The sequence below is a fragment of the Phytophthora cinnamomi genome (genome assembly GCF_018691715.1).
Source record: "Phytophthora cinnamomi strain GKB4 chromosome Unknown Contig85, whole genome shotgun sequence".
NCBI lineage: Eukaryota > Oomycota > Peronosporomycetes > Peronosporales > Peronosporaceae > Phytophthora > Phytophthora cinnamomi.
The window spans coordinates 26,124-49,445 of NW_027151018.1; the positions used below are offsets into that span (position 1 = coordinate 26,124).

The window sequence follows — 23,322 nt, forward strand, 5'->3', positions numbered from 1 at the left end:
TATCTTCAGGGCGAGCGAGATACCTGTCCTCGGGTGTCTCGTAGGAACGAATGGTGTTCGCCCTGACCCGGAAAAGGTCAGAGTGATCAATGAATGGCCAACGCCTTCAAGTGTCAAGGAACTGAGGCAGTTCCTTGGCTTGGCCACGTACTTGTGCAAGTACGTGGAGGATTATGCGGGCAAGATCCGCCCGCTGTCACAACTTCTTAAGTAAGAAGCTGTGTGGAATTGGACACCCGATTGCCAAAGTCATTCGATGCAGTCAAGCGGGGCTTGACTGAGGCGCCGATCTTGGCAGTGGCTGACCAAGATCGCCCATTTCACGTAGTGTGTGACGCATCCGATTTCGCGATCGGATGCGCGTTAATGCAGCACAATCACGAGGGCCGTGATCGTGTCGTCTACTACCAATCGCGTCAGCTGAAGCCAGCTGAGCGCAACTATCCGGTGCATGACAAGGAACTCCTTGCTATGAAGTATGCACTCGCAAAGTTCCGAGTGTACTTGCTTGGGAGTAGACCATTTGTGGTCTACACCGACCATGCTTCACTGCGCACCGCAGTGAAGTCGCCACACATTTCACAAAGAATGGCGAGATGGCTCTCATTCTTTGCGGAGTATAACTTCCGGGTCGAATACAAACCCGGAAGATTAAACGTGGTGGCCGACGCGTTATCACGTCGGCCGGACTATGCAGAAGCTGTTGACGTCAATGCCATTGACGCCATACGATCGAGCAAACCCACATCATCTCTGTTGGATGATGTGAAGGCCGCGTTCGCGCACGACGCGGACGCGAAGCTCTTGCTGGCCTATGGCACAGCACCTTCTGACAAGTCCCGTCAGAAGCTGCCCAAGCACCTTCGAGCGCGTGCACACCGCTTTCGTGTGCACGAAGGACTGCTACTCTACAACGCAGTCGACGACAACGCGGATCGCGTTGTCGTGCCAAATGACCATGACCTGCGACTCAGGATCATGTACGAGTATCACGATGCCCCGACTGCGGGACATCTCGGACGTGAGAAGACTTACGTCCTTCTCACGCGCGACTTCTACTGGCACCACCAGTATAGTGGGTGCGTAAGTACATCCGTGCTTGCGAGGTATGCTAACGCGTGAAGCCTGCGCCATTCGCGCAGGCTTCACTGTAATCACTACCGACTCCGTCGGAGTGTTGGAAGTCCATGTCTTTGGACTTCATCTTTGGTCTTCCCCGGATAGCGGAGGGAACACCGGTGTTGTGGTCTTTGTAGACCGTTTCAGCAAGATGGTACATCTTGCTGCGGTGCCAGCAGAGGTGACCGCGAAGCAGACGGCCCGTCTGCTCGTCGACATGGTGTTCAAACACCATGGCATGCCGTCCGACATCGTGTCGGACAGAGACCCGCGCTTCACAGCGCACCTGTGGCAAGAAGTGTTTACACTTCTTGGGAGCCAGCTTTCCATGTCGACTGCGGATCATCCGCAGACGGACGGTCAAACCGAGCGCGTGAATCGCGTGCTCGTCGATATGTTGAAGAGCTACGCTCACTCGTTCCAATACTGGAGCGAGTGCTTATCGATGGCAGAGTTTGCCATCAACAACTATGTGCATGCCTCGACCGGGCATACACCGTTCTACGTGAATGCCATGCGGCATCCACGCCTACCGAGTTTACTCGGAGTGGTGGCTCCCACTTTAAGTGGGGGAGGTTCTACGACTGCAATACAGCAGCCGCAGAAAACCGCTGACACTTGCACAGTGTCAGCTGCAACAATGGACAAACCACATGAGTCTGCGCAGGGCGCAGACACCGCAAAGAACCACGCAGAGGCCGGGCCTCTAGCGGAGAGCCAGCTGAATGACTTCAACTCGAATGCGATTGACTTTATTAATTGTAGACAAGCCGTAAGTCGGTTTGTTCAGGATGCAATAGCAGCTTCTGTTGATCAACAGAAGCTGAACGCAGACAATGCGGGCAGAGGCAACACAAATGAATTTAAAGTTGGTTCATTAGTTTTGTTAGCTACACAAAACCTGCCTAGACATGCAGTTTCGGATTTCGGAGCAAGCAAGCTTGCTCCGCGCTTCATCGGTCCGTTCACTGTGTTGGCACGTCACGGCAACGCATACCCGCTAGACATACCGTCTAGCATGCGCCTCCATCCGACCTTTTACGTCGGACGGCTGAAGCCATACCGGCAGCACGAGCCATCTAGCTCGGCTGACCCGAAGCCTCGGCAGGAGCCGAGGCAGAAGCGGAGGACTTGGCCTCGGCGACGAGCAACCTCTCCTCCAGCGCGCGAACGCGCTGGAGCAACCCCTTCATCTGGGTCCCCAACTCGACCTGGATATTCGAGGCGGTCTGCGAGACCGCCGCGACCTGGGCCCTCTGGTTCGCCAGCTCCTGCTTCAGGGCGGCGAACTCAGCGCCCTGTAGACGCTCCACGACGGTCACCCGGTCGTGGAGAGGCGCATACTGATCAGCCCGGGGCTGATCATACCTGGGGCGTGTTCCCACCCCTGCCACCGCCGATCCGTGACGCCCGCGGCTCAACCCGCCGGATTGTTGAGCGGATTGTTGACCATAGTATCCCGAAAACGAACCCTCAAGGGGCTCGTTTTCGTATTCGTTGGAGAGGATTTCCTCCCCATCGAGATACATGGGAGCCGCGGAACGTCTTGCTGGAGGACGTTCCGGAAATGGTGAGGGCGTACGAGGAGCAGTACGCGCTGGCGCAGCGGAAGTAGTGGGAGCGCTGCGGTCATCGCTAGCGCCCGAACCCTCACGTGCTAAGAACTTAGCACGGAGCTCTTTGAGACTCTCGGGCACACGGAACGACGTGTACCCGTTCAGGTCGCGGTCGCTCAAGCGGACCGCGCCTGGAAAGCACTTCGTGCACTGAAAGCCCTCGGGCACAGCGGACGGCACATTTGCCTCCTCAGCAACAACATGAAGTTGCTCCAGCTTTCCACGCTTCGAGTACGTCTCGAAGCGATCACGCGCTTGCTTAATCCGATCACGGTAAGCACTCGGCCTCTTGTTGAAGTTCTCAACAAAGGCGTTCCAACTTTGACAAAGTGCCTGCCATTCGGGCACTTTGCTGCGAGAAGAGGTCTTCTTGCTTTGAAACCATCGGAGCTCATGAAAGAGTCCGATGTAGTAATCGCGCCTTTGATGCGTTTCCGCATCAAAGGCACGCAGCTCGGCAGCCACAGCGTCATCTTTGATGGCGCTGCATACATACAACGGCACCTCATTCGGAGGTACCGAGTTCCCAAACCGATCCGCGATCTCGGACGTGGACGGCATCCATGGATCGCGCGCTGCAGGCGCAGCACGCGGAGAGCCTTGAGCTTTAACATCACGCGCTGCAGCAGCAGCGCGCGGAGTACTGAGAGCCCCAGCTGAAGCGAGTGGGGTATCGCTCTCAGTTCGCGAACGCTTCGAGCTCGAAGCATCCGATTCGTCCCCTTCACGCGGACGAACGTTCTTGGCGTGAGGGTCGAGCGATTCGCTCGACACTGAGTCTTTGCGCTTTGAGGGCGAGTCATCCTCGTCCTCCATATCTTCATCGTCGTCGTCGAAGCCGACGACGTCACCGTACTTCGCCTTCTGGCGTTCGAAGTAGTCGTCGATGGAGAGATGACTCCCCATCGACTTTGCGGACTTCTTCTGAGGCGCGCTCATCGTTGAATGAGCGCGGATTTCTTCTCCAAAGGCGGAGAATTGACGAATTGTCAATTCCGAAGATTGACGTGCGGAGACTCCGCGCGTCTAACCTTAAGGGGGGGATGGTGTAACGGGGTTACACGTACAAGTGGCTGCAAGCCACTTGTGAATTTAACAGATAGTTATCTGTTAAACGTTTTGGATACTTCCTCACATTGGTGTAAGACACACCGATGGATACATTGAAGTGGACCACCACAGTGAGTGGTCCACACATACCCAAAAGATCCTATTGGTAGAAAGCAGCATCTTTCTACCAATTAGAGACATGCATATTAGCGGGTCTCTGACAGCCAGCCGCTGCCAACCCTTTCATAGATGATAAACAGTTTTTAGCAGATTTTAGAGGAAGATCAATTTACAAACAATACAGTTCTCATTTTACCTAATCTAAGTCACTTGGAGTCTTGTCTAAGTTAACTTATATTTGTGTATTCAAATATAATTAACCTACTTACGCTTCCTCATACACGTTGCGCAACGTGTAAGCTAAAGTAGTGAGTCAAGTTAGACCCACGGCACCTGGTAGCACGTTGTAGTCCGTCCAACGACCGACTGCTTGACGTTCGTACGCGGTGTACGAACGCGGAGCCGAGAACCACATGAGCACGGAGGTGCCCATGGAGAGCTCCAACACGCCTGCAACGCATGTTGCACGCGCTGACTGCCCCCACCTGTCTGACCCAGAGTGGGAGGCCCTCCAACGACTGTCAACAGTCATTGGGGAGGCGGCGATAGCTACGATGCTGCGTACGCTATCGCCGACAGAGCAACATGGTGTTGCTCTGGGGTTCATCGTGAAGGAGCAGCGCGATGCTGCTTCCTCAGCGACGGCGTCGTCGGGGACGACACCGCGTGCTCAATCATTAAAACTGAGCGTGAGCAATTATGTAGGAAGAGAGGGCGAGCCTCTCCTCCGATGGCTTGTCGAACTCGATACAGCCATAGCGGCTCGACGCATCGTCGACCCGCTGTCGAAGGTCGCGTTCGCCATGTCCTGCCTTGGCGGACGCGCAAGGAGTTGGGAGTATGGACGCCGACTCTCCGATCCTACGTGCTTCAGCACGTACGAGATATTCAAAGAGGAACTCAGACAAGCGTTTGATCCCCCGCAAAATGAGTTCCGGTCGAGGGCGGAGTTCCTCGACCTTCAGCAGGGTAAGCATGACGTTCATGCTTGCGCGCAGCGTGCACGGTACTTGGTATCAAATATCGTGACTAACCCGATAGACGAGGCGACTAAAGTCGTCACGTTCATGAAGGGACTGAGAGATGGGCCTGTGAAGACCTATCTCTTCCGAGAGTACCCGAGTACTCTCGAAGCTGCAATCACCCTTGCCATTCAAGAAGGGTTTAGCCTGCAGCAAGCTAAACTCCATGCAAATGTACCGAGGCCGCAACCGCGCCCGGTAGTGAGGACGGGAGGTCCAGAACCAATGGACCTCTAGAACGCAACAACTGCTGGTTACCAGCAGCAGGGAGGTAACGTGCGATGCTTCCGTTGCGGAAGGATCGGTCACTTTGCACGGTAGTGCTCAGCTGCCATGCCCCCTGGAGGTGGCCGTCGTGGCGATGCTAGGCATCGCCGCGGACCAACAAAAACCGCGAACATCCAGTAGGCGCGGGGCGCCCTACTGGTAATGCAGTCACGCGTGCCGACATCGGGCACGCGACACTGAGGACTGCGGCCCCCAGTGAGACTAGCTCTCGCTGCAAGAAACAAGATGACAGGCCGAACCTAGTCGTCTTGAAGGTTTACTCGAAGAGAGCGACCGACTCTCTTCGAGCATTGGTAGATTCAGGCGTGTCGAGCAACTTTGTTCGACTACTGAGCCTGCCGAGTCTTGACTTCGAGGAGGTAAGTGTACCTCGAAGTCTTCTGGAAGTGCGACTGGCAACAGGTGCCATCGGGAAGACCGAGAAGCGCGTCGTGAACGTGCGCTTCTCGTACAAACGACGAGTGTTTGTCGAACACTTTATCGTCCTGGACCTGGACGATAAGTTCGACGTGGTAATGGGCATGCCGTGGCTTGCACGGCATGATCCGGTAATAGACTGGAAGAAGCGCACGCTCGTGCGCTTCGGTCGCGACAGCGGAACAGAGAGCGATGGCCCTGTTATCGCAGAGCACGCACCAGCAGGTGCGCGCGGCTCACCAGTCGAGACAGCGCTTTATGCTGCTGTCCCGGAGTGCCCAGGAAGTGCGCGAGGGCGGGCACAAGCGAGACCCACGTCGGCAATGCTGCCGACGTCAGAAGAAAAAGATGTGCAAGTTCCGGGAACCAACACTCAGATTCAAGTGTGTTAGGGACAGTCCCTGACCCGAAGAGGTCAGGTCGACGACGACGCGTCGGCTCCGGGAGCCGACGCACCCTCGGTCATGAAGGGCTCCGCCAATGAATGGCGTCGAGGTGACGAAGGCGTGTCAACTCCGGGAGTTGACGCTGCAAACAGTGCGGACGGTTGCAAACGTACCGCACTGACGCAATTTGCATGCTGTCGTGCAGCCGGGCTGCACGACGAAGCGCCATGCGATCAAGCCGGGCTTGATATCGCGCGCCCGCAGACAGGGTCTGCCGGCGAAGGGACACATTACCGTGCAGCCGGGCTGCACGAAGGAAAATGCGGTCAAGCCGGGCTGGATACCGCGCGCCCGCGGACAGGGTTCGCCGGCGAACAACTGTCCACGGCCGGGCCTGGACCAGAAGAACAAATGTGCGGAGCCGGGCTCCGCACAACAAGAAGACGGCGCAAGCGGAAAACGCTGCGCAAGGCTCGGTCCGGGACCGAGACGCAACAAGAGCGGTCTGTTGGGCAGATTGCGGCGGTGACGCCGAATGTCAAGACGCTAAGCGTCTTGACGCGCACCGATACTGGATTCCAGTATCGTGACATGGAACTCGCTAGTCCTCCGACGACGGCGTCGGAGTTGACTTCGCTTCCAGCCATGAGCTGGAAGCGCTTCACGCGCGACTTGCACGATGGACGCATCGAACAAGTCTGCGTTCTTTCGGACAGCGAAAGAACGAAGAGCGAGAGCGAAGAGCTGAGACAGCCCTTTATGGGAAGTACCACTGAGAGTGAAAATACTCTCAGTGCGAAGACGAAGCGAGAGCGCTTCGAGGAACAAGGTTGGGACTCGCTGAAGTCGAGTCCCTATTACGAATTGTTGAGGGAGTACAAAGACGTACTCCCGGAAGAGATTCCTGCGGAGCTTCCGCAGGATAAGGGCATTCAGCACGAGATTGATCTCGTGCCGGGCACGAAGTACTGTGTCACGCGGCAGTGGCCACTGCCGCGAGAGCAAGTGAAAGCGATCGACGACTTCTTTGAAAGTCGTCGTAAAGCAGGACAAGTGCGGGAATCAAAGTCCCCGCACAGTGCTCCGACGTTCTGTGTCAAGAAGCCACAGGGCGGATGGCGCATCGTTCATGCCTACAACAAGCTGAACGATGCGACGGTACCGGCGCAGACGCCGATACCACGAAAAGATGTTATCATCGATTCGATGGCCGGGAGCACCGTTTACAGTGCTCTCGACTTGCGAGATGGATTTTATCAAATCCTAATGCGTGAGAGCGATATCCCTCTCACGGCAGTGAGCACGCCAAGCGGTATGCTCTGGGAATGGCTAGTAATGCCACAGGGGCTTAAGAACGCCCCTGCGACTTTCAACAGGTGCGTGACGCACTTGTTGCGCTCGGTGCGCGACTTCGCGCCGAGCTATTTCGATGAAGTATTCATCCACAGCCGGGCTGTGGACGGGAAGACCGACGTAGAGATGCACAGGGTGCATCTCCGGAAGCTACTTGAGCTGATGCGAACGCATAAGCTCTACGCGAACCTGAAGAAGTGTATCTTCGGGGCGAGCGAGATACCCGTCCTCGGGTGTCTCGTAGGGAAGAATGGTGTTCGCCCTGACCCGGAAAAGGTCAGAGTGATCAATGAATGGCCAACGCCTTCAAGTGTCAAGGAACTGAGGCAGTTCCTTGGCAGCCACGTACTTGTGCAAGTACGTGGAGGATTATGCGAGCAAGATCCACCCGCTGTCACATCTAGTCAAGAAAGAAGCTGTGTGCAATTGGACAGCCAATTGCAAAAGGCATTCGATGCAGTCAAGCAGGGTTTGACTGAGGCGCCGATCTTGGCAGTGGCTGACCAACATCGCCCATTTCACGTAGTGTGTGACGCATCCGATTTCGCGATCGGATGCGCGTTAGCAGCACAATCACGAGGGCCGTGATCGTGTCGTCTACTACCAATCGCGTCAGCTGAAGCCAGCTGAGCGCAACTATCCGGTGCATGACAAGGAACTCCTTGCTATGAAGTATGCACTCGCAAAGTTCCGAGTGTACTTGCTTGGGAGTAGACCATTTGTGGTCTACACCGACCATGCTTCACTGCGCACCGCAGTGAAGTCGCCACATTTCACAAAGAATGGCGAGATGGCTCTCATTCTTTGCGGAGTATAACTTCCGGGTCGAATACAAACCCGGAAGATTAAACGTGGTGGCCGACGCGTTATCACGTCGGCCGGACTATGCAGAAGCTGTTGACGTCAATGCCATTGACGCCATACGATCGAGCAAACCCACATCATCTCTGTTGGATGATGTGAAGGCCGCGTTCGCGCACGACGCGGACGCGAAGCTCTGCTGGCCTATGGCACAGCGCCTTCTGACAAGTCCCGTCAGAAGCTGCCCAAGCACCTTCGAGCGCGTGCACACCGCTTTCGTGTGCACGACGGACTGCTACTCTACAACGCAGTCGACGACAACGCGGATCGCGTTGTCGTGCCAAATGACCATGACCTGCGACTCAGGATCATGTACGAGTATCATGATGCCCCGACTGCGGGACATCTCGGACGTGAGAAGACTTACGTCCTTCTCACGCGCGACTTCTACTGGCACCACCAGTATAAGTGGGTGCGCAAGTACATCCGTGCTTGCGAGGTATGCCAACGCGTAAAGCCTGCGCCATTCGCGCAGGCTCCACTGCAATCACTACCGACTCCGTCGGAGTGTTGGAGTCCATGTCTTTGGACTTCATCTTTGGCCTTCCCCGGACAGCGGAGGGAACACCGGTGTTGTGGTCTTTGTAGACCGTTTCAGCAAGATGGTACATCTTGCTGCGGTGCCAGCAGAGGTGACCGCGAAGCAGACGGCCCGTCTGCTCGTCGACATGGTGTTCAAACACCATGGCATGCCGTCCGACATCGTGTCGGACAGAGACCCGCGCTTCACAGCGCACCTGTGGCAAGAAGTGTTTACACTTCTTGGGAGCCAGCTTTCCATGTCGACTGCGGATCATCCGCAGACGGACGGTCAAACCGAGCGCGTGAATCGCGTGCTCGTCGATATGTTGAAGAGCTACGCTCACTCGTTCCACTACTGGAGCGAGTGCTTACCGATGGCAGAGTTTGCCATCAATAACTCAGTGCATGCCTCGACAGGGCATATGTAGTGGGTCTAACTTGACTCACTACTTTAGCTTACACGTTGCGCAACGTGTATGAGGAAGCGTAAGTACTTAGTAATTACTTAGGTTAATTATATTTGAATACACAAATATAAGTTAAGTAACAAAAGGATTCCAAGTGACTTAGATTAGGTAAAATGAGAACTGTATTGTTTGTAAATTGATCTTCCTCTAAAATCTGCTAAAAACTGTTTATCATCTATGAAAGGGTTGGCAGCGGCTGGCTGTCAGAGCCCCGCTAATATGCATGTCTCTGATTGGTAGAAAGATGCTGCTTTCTACCAATAGGATCTTTTGGGTGTGTGTGTGGACCACTCACTGTGGTGGTCCACTTCAATGTATCCATCGGTGTGTCTTACACCAATGAGGAAATATCCAAAACGTTTAACAGATAACCTATCTGTTAAATTCACAAGTGGCTTGCAGCCACTTGTACGTGTAACCCCGTTACACCATCCCCCCCCTTAAGGTTAGACGCGCGGGGTCTCCGCACGTCAATCTTTGGAATTGACCATTCGTCAATTCTCCGCGTTTGGAGAAGAAATCCGCGCTCATTCAACGATGAGCGCGCCTCAGAAGAAGTCCGCAAAGTCGATGGGGAGTCATCTCTCCATCGACGACTACTTCGAACGCCAGAAGGCGAAGTACGGTGACGTCGTTGACTTCGACGACGACGATGAAGACATGGAGGGCGAGGAGGACTCGCCCTCAAAGCGTAAAGACTCAGTGTCGAGCGAATCGCTCGACCCTCACGCCAAGAACGTTCGCCCGCGTGAAGGGGACGAATCGGACGCTTCGAGTTCGAAGCGTTCGCGTACTGAGAGTGATACCCCACTCGCTTCAGCTGGGGCTCTCAGTACTCCGCGCGCTGCTGCTGCAGCGCGCGATGTTAAAGCTCAAGGCTCTCCGCGTGCTGCGCCTGCAGCGCGCGATCCATGGATGCCGTCCACGTCCGAGATCACGGACCGGTATGGGAACTCGGTACCTCCGAATGAGGTATGCAGCGCCATCAAAGATGACGCTGTGGCTGCCGAGCTGCACTTTGATGCGGAAACGCATCAAAGGCGCGATTACTACATCGGACTCTTTCATGAGCTCCGATGGTTTCAAAGCAAGAAGACCTCTTCTCGCAGCAAAGTGCCCAAATGGCAGGCACTTTGTCAAAGCTGGAACGCCTTTGTTGAGAACTTCAACAAGAGGCCGAGTGCTTACCGTGATCGGATTAAGCAAGCGCGTGATCGCTTCGAGACGTACTCGAAGCGTGGAAAGCTGGAGCAACTTCATGTTGCTGCTGAGGAGGAGCAAATGTGCCGTGCGCTGTGCCCGAGGGCTTTCAGTGCACGAAGTGCTTCAGGCGCGGTCCGCTTGAGCGACCGCGACCTGAACGGGTACACGTCGTTCCGTGTGCCCGAAAGTCTCAAGAGCTCCGTGCTAAGTTCTTAGCACGTGAGGGTTCGGGCGCTGGCGATGATCGCAGCGCTCCTGTTACTTCCGCTGTGCCAGTGCGTACTGCTCCTCGTACGCCCTCACCATTTCCGGAACGTCCTCCAGCAAGACGTTCCGCGGCTCTATGTATCTCGATGGGGAGGAAATCCTCTCCAACGAATACGAAAACGAGCCCCTTGAGGGTTCGTTTTCGGGATACTATGGTCAACAATCCGCTCAACAATCCAGCGGGTTGAGCCGTGGGCGTCACGGATCGGCGGTGGCGGGGGTGGGAACACGCCCAGGTATGATCAGCCCCGGGCTGATCGGTATGCCTCTCCACGACCGGGTGACCGTCGTGGAGCGTCTACAGGAGCGCTGAGTTCGCCGCCCTGAAGCAGGAGCTGGCGAACCAGAAGGCCCAAGTCGCGGCGGTCTCGCAGACCGCCTCGAATATCCAGGTCGAGCTGGGGACCCAGATGAAGGGGTTGCTCCAGCGCGTCCGCGCGCTGGAGGAGATGTTGCTCGTCGCCGAGGCCAAGTCCTCCGCTTCTGCCTCGGCTCCTGCCGAGGCTTCGGGTCAGCCGAGCTAGATGGTTCGTGCTGCCGGTATGGCTTCAGCCGTCCGACGTAAAGGTCGGATGGAGGCGCATGCTAGACGGTATGTCTAGCGTGTATGCGTTGCCGTGCCGTGCCAACACAGTGAACGGCCCGATGAAGCGCGGAGCAAGCTTGCTTGCTCCGAAATCCGAAACTGCATGTCTAGGCAGGTTTTGTGTAGCTAACAAAACTAATGAACCAACTTTAAATTCATTTGTGTTGCCTCTGCCCGCATTGTCTGCGTTCAGCTTCTGTTGATCAACAGAAGCTGCTATTATGTCTTGGACAAACCGAATCACGGCTTGTCTTTTGGTGATGAAACTGATTGCATCCGAGCTGAAGTCATTCAGCTCGCTCTCCCGCTAGAGGCCCGGCCTCTGCGTGGTTCTTTGCGGTGTCTGCGCCCTGCGCAGACCCGTGGTCGTTAACCATGTTGTTGGGGAGTCTGCGCCCTGCGCAACTCATGGTTTGTCCATTGTTGCAGCTGACACTGTGCAAGTGTCAGCGGTTTTCTGCGGCTGCTGTATTGCAGTCGTAGATCCTCCCCCACTTAAAGTGGGAGCCATCACTCCGAGTAAACTCGGTAGACGTGGATGCCGCATGGCATTCACGTAGAACGATGTATGCCCGGTCGAGGCATGCACATAGGTGTTGATGGCAAACTCTGCCATCGATAAGCACTCGCTCCAGTATTGGAACGAGTGAGCGTAGCTCTTCAACATATCGACGAGCACGCGATTCACGCGCTCGGTTTGACCGTCCGTCTGCGGATGATCCGCAGTCGACATGGAAAGCTGGCTCCCAAGAAGTGTAAACACTTCTTGCCACAGGTGCGCTGTGAAGCGCGGGTCTCTGTCCGACACGATGTCGGACGGCATGCCATGGTGTTTGAACACCATGTCGACGAGCAGACGGGCCGTCTGCTTCGCGGTCACCTCTGCTGGCACCGCAGCAAGATGTACCATCTTGCTGAAACGGTCTACAAAGACCACAACACCGGTGTTCCCTCCGCTGTCCGGGGAAGACCAAAGATGAAGTCCAAAGACATGGACTTCCAACACTCCGACGGAGTCGGTAGTGATTACAGTGGAGCCTGCGCGAATGGCGCAGGCTTCACGCGTTGGCATACCTCGCAAGCACGGATGTACTTGCGCACCCACTTATACTGGTGGTGCCAGTAGAAGTCGCGCGTGAGAAGGACGTAAGTCTTCTCACATCCGAGATGTCCCGCAGTCGGGGCATCATGATACTCGTACATGATCCTGAGTCGCAGGTCATGGTCATTTGGCACGACAACGCGATCCGCGTTGTCGTCGACTGCGTTGTAGAGTAGCAGTCCGTCGTGCACACGAAAGCGGTGTGCACGCGCTCGAAGGTGCTTGGGCAGCTTCTGACGGGACTTGTCAGAAGGCGCTGTGCCATAGGCCAGCAAGAGCTTCGCGTCCGCGTCGTGCGCGAACGCGGCCTTCACATCATCCAACAGAGATGATGTGGGTTTGCTCGATCGCATGGCGTCAATGGCATTGACGTCAACAGCTTCTGCATAGTCCGGCCGACGTGATAACGCGTCGGCCACCACGTTCAATCTTCCGGGTTTGTATTCGACCCGGAAGTTATACTCCGCAAAGAATGAGAGCCATCTCGCCATTCTTTGTGAAATGTGGCGACTTCACTGCGGTGCGCAGTGAAGCATGGTCGGTGTAGACCACAAATGGTCTACTTCCAAGCAAATACACTCGGAACTTTGCGAGTGCATACTTCATGGCAAGGAGTTCCTTGTCATGCACCGGATAGTTGCGCTCAGCTGGCTTCAGCTGACGCGATTGGTAATAGACGACACGATCACGGCCCTCGTGATCGTGCTGCATCAACGCGCATCCGATCGCGAAATCGGATGCGTCACACACTACGTGAAATGGGCGATCTTGGTCAGCCACTGCCAAGATCGGCGCCTCAGTCAAGCCCCGCTTGACTGTATCGAATGCCTTTTGGCAATCGGGTATCCAATTCCACACAGCTTCTTTCTTAAGAAGCTGTGACAGCGGGCGGATCTTGCCCGCATAATCCTCCACGTACTTGCACAAGTACGTGGCCAAACCAAGGAACTGCCTCAGTTCCTTGACACTTGAAGGCGTTGGCCATTCGTTAATCACTCTGACCTTTTCCGGGTCAGGGCGAACACCATTTTTCCCTACGAGACACCCGAGGACGGGTATCTCGCTCGCCCCGAAGATACACTTCTTCAGGTTCGCGTAGAGCTTATGCTTTCGCATAAGCTCAAGTAGCTCCGGAGATGCACCCTGTGCATCTCTACGTCGTCTTCCGTCCACAGCCCGGCTGTGGATGAATACATCATCGAAGTAGCTCGGTGCGAAGTCGCGCACCGAGCGCAACAAGTGCGTCACGCACCTGTTGAAAGTCGCAGGGGCATTTTTAAGCCCCTGTGGCATTACTAGCCATTCCCAGAGCATGCCGCTTGGCGTGCTCACTGCCGTGAGAGGGATATCGCTCTCACGCATTAGGATTTGATAAAATCCATCTCGCAAGTCGAGAGCACTGTAAACGGTGCTCCCGGCCATCGAATCGATGATAACATCTTTTCGTGGTATCGGCGTCTGCGCCGGTACCGTCGCATCGTTCAGCTTGTTGTAGGCATGAACGATGCGCCATCCGCCCTGTGGCTTCTTGACACAGAACGTCGGAGCACTGTGCGGGGACTTTGATTCCCGCACTTGTCCTGCTTTACGACGACTTTCAAAGAAGTCGTCGATCGCTTTCACTTGCTCTCGCGGCAGTGGCCACTGCCGCGTGACACAGTACTTCGTGCCCGGCACGAGATCAATCTCGTGCTGAATGCCCTTATCCTGCGGAAGCTCCGCAGGAATCTCTTCCGGGAGTACGTCTTTGTACTCCCTCAACAATTCGTAATAGGGACTCGACTTCAGCGAGTCCCAACCTTGTTCCTCGAAGCGCTCTCGCTTCGTCTTCGCACTGATAGTGTTTTCACTATCAATGGTACTTCCCATAAAGGGCTGTCTCAGCTCTTCGCTCTCGCTCGCCGTTCTTTCGCTGTCCGAAAGAACGCAGACTTGCTCGATGCGTCCATCGTGCAAGTCGCGCGTGAAGCGCTTCCAGCTCATGGCTGGAAGCGAAGTCAACTCCGACGCCGTCGTCGGAGGACTAGCGAGTTCCATGTCACGATACTGGAATCCAGTATCGGTGCGCGTCAAGACGCTTAGCGTCTTGACATTCGGCGTCACCGCCGCAGTCTGCCCAGCAGACTGCTCTTGTTGCGTCTCGGTCCCGGACCGAGACTTGCGCAGCGTTTTCCGCTTGCGCCGTCTTCTTGTTGTGCGGAGCCCGGCTCCGCACAGTTCTTCTTCTTGTTCAGGCCCGGCCGTGGACAGTCTTTCGCCGGCGGACCCTGTCCGCGGGCGCGCGGTATCAAGCCCGGCTTGACCGCATTTTCCTTCGTGCAGCCCGGCTGCACGGTAATGTGTCCCTTCGCCGGCAGACCCTGTCTGCGGGCGCGCGATATCAAGCCCGGCTTGATCGCATGGCGCTTCGTCGTGCAGCCCGGCTGCACGACAGCATGCAAATTGCGTCAGTGCGGTACGTTTGCAACCGTCCGCACTGTTTGCAGCGTCAACTCCCGGAGTTGACACGCCTTCGTCACCTCGACGCCATTCATTGGCGGAGCCCTTCATGACCGAGGGTGCGTCGGCTCCCGGAGCCGACGCGTCGTCGTCGACCTGACCTCTTCGGGTCAGGGACTGTCCCTAACACACTTGAATCTGAGTGTTGGTTCCCGGAACTTGCACATCTTTTTCTTCTGACGTCGGCAGCATTGCCGACGTGGGTCTCGCTTGTGCCCGCCCTCGCGCACTTCCTGGGCACTCCGGGACAGCAGCATAAAGCGCTGTCTCGACTGGTGAGCCGCGCGCACCTGCTGGTGCGCGCGCTGCGGTAACAGGGCCATCGCTCTCTGTTCCGCTATCGCGTCCGAAGCGCACGAGCGTGCGCTTCTTCCAGTCTATTACCGGATCATGCCGTGTAAGCCACGGCATGCCCATTACCACGTCGAACTTATCGTCCAGGTCCAGGACGATAAAGTGTTCGACAAACATCCATTGTTTGTACGAGAAGCGCACGTTCACGACGCGCTTCTCGGTCTTTACGATGGCACCTGTTGCCAGTCGTACCTCCAGAAGACTTCGAGGTGTATCTACCTCCTCGAAGTCAAGTCTCGGCAGGCTTCGTAGTCGAACAAAGTTGCTCGACGCGCCTGAATCTACCAAAGCTCGAAGAGAGTCACTCGCTCTCTTCGAGTAAACCTTCAAGATGACTAGGTTTGGCCTGTCATCTTGTTTCTTGCAGTGAGAGCTGGTCTCACCGGGGGCTGCAGTCCTCAGTGTCGTGTGCCCGATGTCGGCACGCGCGACTGCATTACCAGTAGGGCGCCCCGCGCCTACTGGATGTTCGCGTTTTTTGTTGGTCCGCGGCGATGCCTAGCATCGCCACGACGGCCACCTCCAGGGGGCATGGGAGCTGTGCACTCCCGTGCAAAGTGACCGATCCTTCCGCAACGGAAGCATCGCACGTTACCTCCCTGCTGCTGGTAACCAGCAGTTGTTGCGCTCGAGAGGTCCATTGGCTCCGGACCTCCCGTCCTCGCTACCGGGCGCGGTTGCGGCCTCGGTACGTTTACATGGAGTTTAGCTTGCTGCAGGCTAAACCCTTCTTGAATGGCAAGGGTGATTGCAGCTTCGAGAGTACTCGGGTACTCTCGGAAGAGATAGGTCTTCACAGGCCCATCTCTCAGTCCCTTCATGAACGTGACGACTTTAGTCGCCTCGTCAATCGGGTTAGTCACGATATTTGATACCAAATATCGGGCGCGCTGCGCGTAAGCATGGACGTCATGCTTACCCTGCTGAAGGTCGAGGAACTCCGCCCTCGACCGGAACTCGTTTTGCGGGGGCTCAAACGCTTGTTTGAGCTCCTCTTTGAACACTTCGTACGTGCTGAAGCACGTAGGATCGGAGAGTCGGCGTCCATACGCCCAACTCCTTGCGCGTCCGCCAAGGCAGGACATGGCGAACGCGACCTTCGACAGCGGGTCGACGATGCGTCGAGCCGCTATGGTTGTGTCGAGTTCGACAAGCCATCGGAGGAGAGGCTCGCCCTCTCTTCCCACATAATTGCTTACGCTCAACTTTAATGGTTGAGCACGCGGTGTCGTCCCTGACGACGCCGTCGCTGAGGAAGCAGCATCACGCTGCTCCTTCATGATGAAGCCCAGAGCAACACCATGTTGCTCCGTCGGCGATAGCGTACGCAGCATTGTAGCTATCGCCGCTTCTCCAATGACTGTTGACAGTCGTTGGAGGGCCTCCCACTCTGGGTCAGACAGGTGGGGCAGTCAGCGCGTGCAACATGCGTTGCAGGCGTGTTGGAGCTCTCCATGGGCACCTCCGTGCTCATGTGGTTCTCGGCTCCGCGTTCGTACGCCGCGTACGAACGTCAAGCAGTCGGTCGTTGGACGGACTACAAAGTGCTACCAGGTGTAGTGGGTCTAACTTGACTCACTACTTTAGCTTACACGTTGCGCAACGTGTATGAGGAAGCGTAAGTACTTAGTAATTACTTAGGTTAATTATATTTGAATACACAAATATAAGTTAAGTAACAAAAGGATTCCAAGTGACTTAGATTAGGTAAAATGAGAACTGTATTGTTTGTAAATTGATCTTCCTCTAAAATCTGCTAAAAACTGTTTATCATCTATGAAAGGGTTGGCAGCGGCTGGCTGTCAGAGCCCCGCTAATATGCATGTCTCTGATTGGTAGAAAGATGCTGCTTTCTACCAATAGGATCTTTTGGGTGTGTGTGTGGACCACTCACTGTGGTGGTCCACTTCAATGTATCCATCGGTGTGTCTTACACCAATGAGGAAATATCCAAAACGTTTAACAGATAACCTATCTGTTAAATTCACAAGTGGCTTGCAGCCACTTGTACGTGTAACCCCGTTACAGCATACACCGTTCTACGTGAATGCCATGCGGCATCCACGTCTACCGAGTTTACTCGGAGTGATGGCTCCCACTTTAAGTGGGGGAGGATCTACGACTGCAATACAGCAGCCGCAGAAAACCGCTGACACTTGCACAGTGTCAGCTGCAACAATGGACAAACCACATGAGTCTGCGCAGAGCGCAGACTCCCCCAACAACAAGGCCAACGACCACGGGTCTGCGCAGGGCGCAGACACCGCAAAGAACCACGCAGAGGCCGGGCCTCTAGCGGAGAGCCAGCTGAATGACTTCAGCTCGGATGCAATCAGTTTCATCACCAAAAGACAAGCCGTACTTCGGTTTGTCCAAGACACAATAGCAGCTTCTGTTGATCAACAGAAGCTGAACGCAGAGGCAACACAAATGAATTTAAAGTTGGTTCATTAGTTTTGTTAGCTACACAAAACCTGCCTAGACATGCAGTTTCGGATTTCGGAGCAAGCAAGCTTGCTCCGCGCTTCATCGGTCCGTTCCCTGTGTTGGCACGGCACGGCAACGCATACACGCTAGACATACCGTCTAGCATGCGCCTCCATCCGACCTTTTACGTCGGACGGCTGAAGCCATACCGGCAGCACGAGCCATCTAGCTCGGCTGACCCGAAGCCTCGGCAGGAGCCGAGGCAGAAGCGGAGGACTTGGCCTCGGCGACGAGCAACCTCTCCTCCAGCGCGCGGACGCGCTGGAGCAACCCCTTCATCTGGGTCCCCAGCTCGACCTGGATATTCGAGGCGGTCTGCGAGACCGCCGCGACTTGGGCCTTCTGGTTCGCCAGCTCCTGTTTCAGGGCGGCGAACTCAGCGCCCTGCAGACGCTCCACGACGGTCACCCGGTCGTGGAGAGGCGCATACTGATCAGCCCGGGGCTGATCATACCCGGGGCGTGTTCCCACCCCCGCCACCGCCGATCCGTGACGCCCACGGCTCAACCCGCTGGATTGTTGAGCGGATTGTTGACCATAGTATCCCGAAAACGAACCCTCAAGGGGCTCGTTTTCGTATTCGTTGGAGAGGATTTCCTCCCCATCGAGATACATGGGAGCCGCGGAACGTCTTGCTGGAGGACGTTCCGGAAATGGTGAGGGCGTACGAGGAGCAGTACGCACTGGCACAGCGGAAGTAGAGCGAGCGCTGCGATCATCGCCAGCGCCCGAACCCTCACGTGCTAAGAACTTAGCACGGAGCTCTTTGAGACTTTCGGGCACACGGAACGACGTGTACCCGTTCAGGTCGCGGTCGCTCAAGCGGACCGCGCCTGGGAAGCACTTCGTGCACTGAAAGCCCTCGGGCACAGCGCACGGCACATTTGCCTCCTCAGCAGCAACATGAAGTTGCTCCAGCTTTCCACGCTTCGAGTACGTCTCGAAGCGATCACGCGCTTGCTTAATCCGATCACGGTAAGCACTCGGCCTCTTGTTGAAGTTCTCAACAAAGGCGTTCCAGCTTTGACAAAGTGCCTGCCATTTGGGCACTTTGCTGCGAGAAGAGGTCTTCTTGCTTTGAAACCATCGGAGCTCATGAAAGAGTCCGATGTAGTAATCGCGCCTTTGATGCGTTTCCGCATCAAAGTGCAGCTCGGCAGCCACAGCGTCATCTTTGATGGCGCTGCATACATATAACGGCACCTCATTCGGAGGTACCGAGTTCCCATACCGGTCCGTGATCTCGGACGTGGACGGCATCCATGGATCGCGCGCTGCAGGCGCAGCACGCGGAGAGCCTTGAGCTTTAACATCGCGCGCTGCAGCAGCAGCGCGCGGAGTACTGAGAGCCCCAGCTGAAGCGAGTGGGGTATCACTCTCAGTACGCGAACGCTTCGAACTCGAAGCGTCCGATTCGTCCCCTTCACGCGGGCGAACGTTCTTGGCGTGAGGGTCGAGCGATTCGCTCGACACTGAGTCTTTACGCTTTGAGGGCGAGTCATCCTCGTCCTCCATATCTTCATCGTCGTCGTCGAAGTCGACGACGTCGCCGTACTTCGCCTTCTGGCGCTCGAAGTAGTCGTCGATGGAGAGATGACTCCCCACCGACTTCGAGGTCTTCTTCTGAGGCGCGCTCATCGTTGAATGAGCGCGGATTTCTTCTCCAAAGGCGGAGAATTGACGAATTGTCAATTCCGAAGATTGACGTGCGGAGACTCCGCGCGTCTAACCTTAAGGGGGGGATGGTGTAACGGGGTTACACGTACAAGTGGCTGCAAGCCACTTGTGAATTTAACAGATAGGTTATCTGTTAAACGTTTTGGATACTTCCTCACATTGGTGTAAGACACACCGATGGATACATTGAAGTGGACCACCACAGTGAGTGGCCCACACATACCCAAAGATCCTATTGGTAGAAAGCAGCATCTTTCTACCAATCAGAGACATGCATATTAGCGGGGCTCTGACAGCCAGCCGCTGCCAACCCTTTCATAGATGATAAACAGTTTTTAGCAGATTTTAGAGGAAGATCAATTTACAAGCAATACAGTTCTCATTTTACCTCAAACTAGCTACTTGGAGTCTTGTCTAAGTTAACTTATATTTGTGTATTCAAATATAATTAACCTACTTACGCTTCCTCATACACGTTGCGCAACGTGTAAGCTAAAGTAGTGAGTCAAGTTAGACCCACTACAGCTCGTATAGGTTTAGCTGTGAGCACTTCGGACCAACGAGTATATGCTCGATTCCATGCGCTCTATACCAGGCATCAATTTCTTTGTTCACAAACGCACCACCCTTATCCGTCTGAACTTGGTGCACGCTATACTGCAAGTTCACCGTCCGCGTCAGCACTTGCTCAATCTTGTGTCTCCCAGCTTGCGCTCTGCCCACAAGACATACTCCTTCATGTGCTGGTTAACAACGGCACTGGATTTGCTACTCAGCAAGTGAATCGTGACAAACCGCGAGTACCCGTCCATAATTACAAGGACTGCCTCATACTTGGTTCCGTTGTCCTTGCTCGGAATCAGCAAGTCAGCGTAGACAACTTGATTCGGGTTTGTGGTGTTTCGGTCCAACTTCTTTTGATGTGCTCTCTGTTTTTGCTTGCCAATGTGGCAGGCATCACAGGCTCCCAGCTCCCGCTGTCGCAACATCATGCCACGAACAAGGTCTTTGTCAACCATCATTTTCACATACTGCGGGCATGTATGGCCCAAACGTTCATGCCATACTTTCATCGATGCCACTCCTTCTGCAGCAGTGAAGTTACACAGTGCACTATCAGGCGGGGCAACCAAGTCACTACTCATTGGATGTGTCACTTGAAATCCCCAGGTTGCATCATGGGGTGTGGCCACGATGACGGTTCGCCCATCTTCGCGCACTCTGAACGATCGCACTTGGGGGTAATAGTCAAAGTCGAAGCCCTGCTCTGCGGCCAAACCAATCGACAATAATCCATGGGTAGCCCCAGGCACGAAGAACACATCATTCAGATAAACAGCAGCTTGTTCGCCATCGACATTAGTAACTAGTTCCACGGTTCCTACTCCAGGAATTCGAGAAGCTACCGCCGGGTTACTCCTTGCACATGCTGAGATTCATGAGAATCCGGAGTGAAAGTCACGTAGTCCAATGGGTTGCCCGTAACGTGAACATTAGCCGCGGTATCAAAGTACCACCAACTACTCCGCGAATTACTCTCTGTCTCCTCGTGATCACCCTCACCATCGCCGATCCCATCAACTTGGTCGTCAACGACGCTCCTTTCCCCGCTCGCGCTGTCATGTTCGTCATTCTGGACGTCGTCTGGCGTTCCTGCATCAAGCAGGTGTGTCAAGAAGACTGGTAGCTTCATTCGCCTCTTCATCCTCACTGGGTGAGCCTCCCGACTCGTTATCCTCCCGTCGGGTCGTCATATTGGCACGCGGCTTCCGCTTCTGCTCAGCTGCATCAGCTCTGCCACCTTTCGAACCTTTCGCTTTCTGGGGACAATCATTCCTCAGGTGCTCAGTACTATCACAGATGTAGCACTTGTTCACGCGCTTCTTCTTCGAGTCCTTGGTCTTGCTTCCATGCTGTTGGCCCTCTTCAGTCCTAGCTTTGTTGCCTTCTCCACCGTTGCCACTAATCTTTGGTCCGCCCCGCCGTCCACCTTTGGCTACCTGATAGGCCTTTTGGCGCGAGTCGGCGACGCGAATCAGTTCTCGGGTGCGCTCCGGTGTGATGAAATTGTCTGCACTATTATACCGAACTCCACTCTTCAGGCTCTCAAACTCATACTGATGAGGCAGACTATTCAGCATCACCCCACCATAGTAATGTCATCGAATTGATAATTCAACGATAACAATTCAGTTCTCAAGTTGAGCATTTTACTCAAGTGCTTGTTGACATCTCCACCCGGGGCTAACTTCAACATCTCAAGCTCGTGCCGAATTCTTTCCGCTCTATGAGCCATGGTCGTCCTATTTGCCCTGCTCTCATAGATGACGCACAACGCCTTCCACATGTCGGTTCCCGTGGTCTTGTCTCGGACTTGATGAAAAATATCCGCTGGCAACGACATCCCGATAAGCTGCATGATCGTCAATTGCTTGTCATCAAAATCTGCTTCAGCCTCCGCAGACGTCAGCATGTCTCTCGTCACGGCGCCATCCACGACGTCGACGAGCTCCTTCTTCTTGAAGACAATCGTCATCGCCCACTTATACTGCTGCCAGTCTTTTCCGTTCCAGTTCTTTGGAACTCCACGCTAGTGTACTTCAATGGCTCGGTCATCTTGGATCGCCTTCACGCAGTCGAAAGTCCGCAGGCTTCTCTTGGCTTTGGGCTCAGAATCCTGTGCGAAGTACTATTCGAAGTTGCACTCGGTCCGTATGACCTGGAGTCTGCCCTAGGATGGAAAAGGAAAAGTAAGATTGAATTGCTATCACTACAGCTCCTGAGCTTTAACGATTCTTAAGCGGGTTTGAGCCGCTTCCCAAGTAAAAGACCCGCATGTCTTGATCTCACTATGCTCATCACAGCTCTGCTAAACTGTCGGGTCTCCACGTAGTCACACGGCAACATAGTCACGGTCGCCGTGTCTGCATCGGAATTCCAACACCATCGTCTAAGCCCGCACTCTCGCGGTGCTCCATGGATCCCACCCCATCCATGACTGCTATCATTTCGATACGCTTTATCTCGCCTTGAGTATATACAAATGAATGTAATGCCACTTGAACAAAAGTCTCACGTAGCGCGTCTCCATTCCAAAATCTTCCAGCGTCGCCTTGGTATCCGACGGATATCTCCATGCACCTTTTCGCTGCGTTGCTGCTGTTAACCGTTGCGGGCCCCGCCCTCGCAGCTCTCGAGGAGTGCGTGGTCGAGGACGGCTTCGACTATGTGGGCAACGACCTGTTCGGGGTCGCGTCCGTGGACGCGTCCGAGTGCTGCCACCAATGCCAGAAGCACGTCGACAACGGCTGCAGAGCGTACTCGTGGACGGACTACCAAGGTGGCACCTGCTGGCTCAAGAGAGGCCGCGGCTCCATCGCCGTCAACGCCAACGTCAAGTCGGGCACTATCGCCCCGTTCCGGTTCACGCACACGTGCGTGCTGGAGCACGGGATCGACTACGAGGGGAGGGACCTCGCCAACATGAAAGCCAACGACGCGGGGGCTTGCTGCAGCATCTGCGAGCAATTTCCAGGCTGTCGAGCCTTCACCTTCACCAAGTATGACGGAGGCACCTGCTGGCTGAAGAGCGGCAAGGGGCCCATGGTGGTGGACCCCACCGCCATCTCGGCCCAGCCCTACGTGGAGCAGCCCACGTGCGGACTTGAATTCGACATTGACTACGTGGGCAACGACATCGGGAGTACTCCAGCGGCTGAAGCGAAGCAGTGCTGCGCGCTGTGTGAGGCATTCGGCGGCTGTCGGGCTTTCACGTGGAACGACTACCAAGGCGGCACTTGCTGGTTCAAGAACCGCAAGGACGCAGTGAACTGGGAGTTCGGCGTCCAGTCTGGTCAGGTTTTCTCCAACCCGGCCGCACCAAGCTGCGCATTGGAGTTTTATGTGGAGTACGCGGGCAACGATAT

General features: G+C 55.2%; 1 protein-coding gene across 1 annotated transcript; it reads right to left on the minus strand.

Annotated features, from left to right (window-relative positions):
- Positions 1–21,054: 21,054 nt before the first annotated feature.
- Positions 21,055–21,932, minus strand: IUM83_19073 (Multidrug resistance protein ABC transporter; the record flags this gene model as incomplete). Its single annotated transcript, XM_067944102.1, has 2 exons — positions 21,055–21,526; positions 21,730–21,932. The coding sequence occupies 2 exons, from the start codon at positions 21,930–21,932 to the stop codon at positions 21,055–21,057; spliced, it is 675 nt and encodes a 224-aa protein (XP_067784783.1).
- Positions 21,933–23,322: the final 1,390 nt, after the last annotated feature.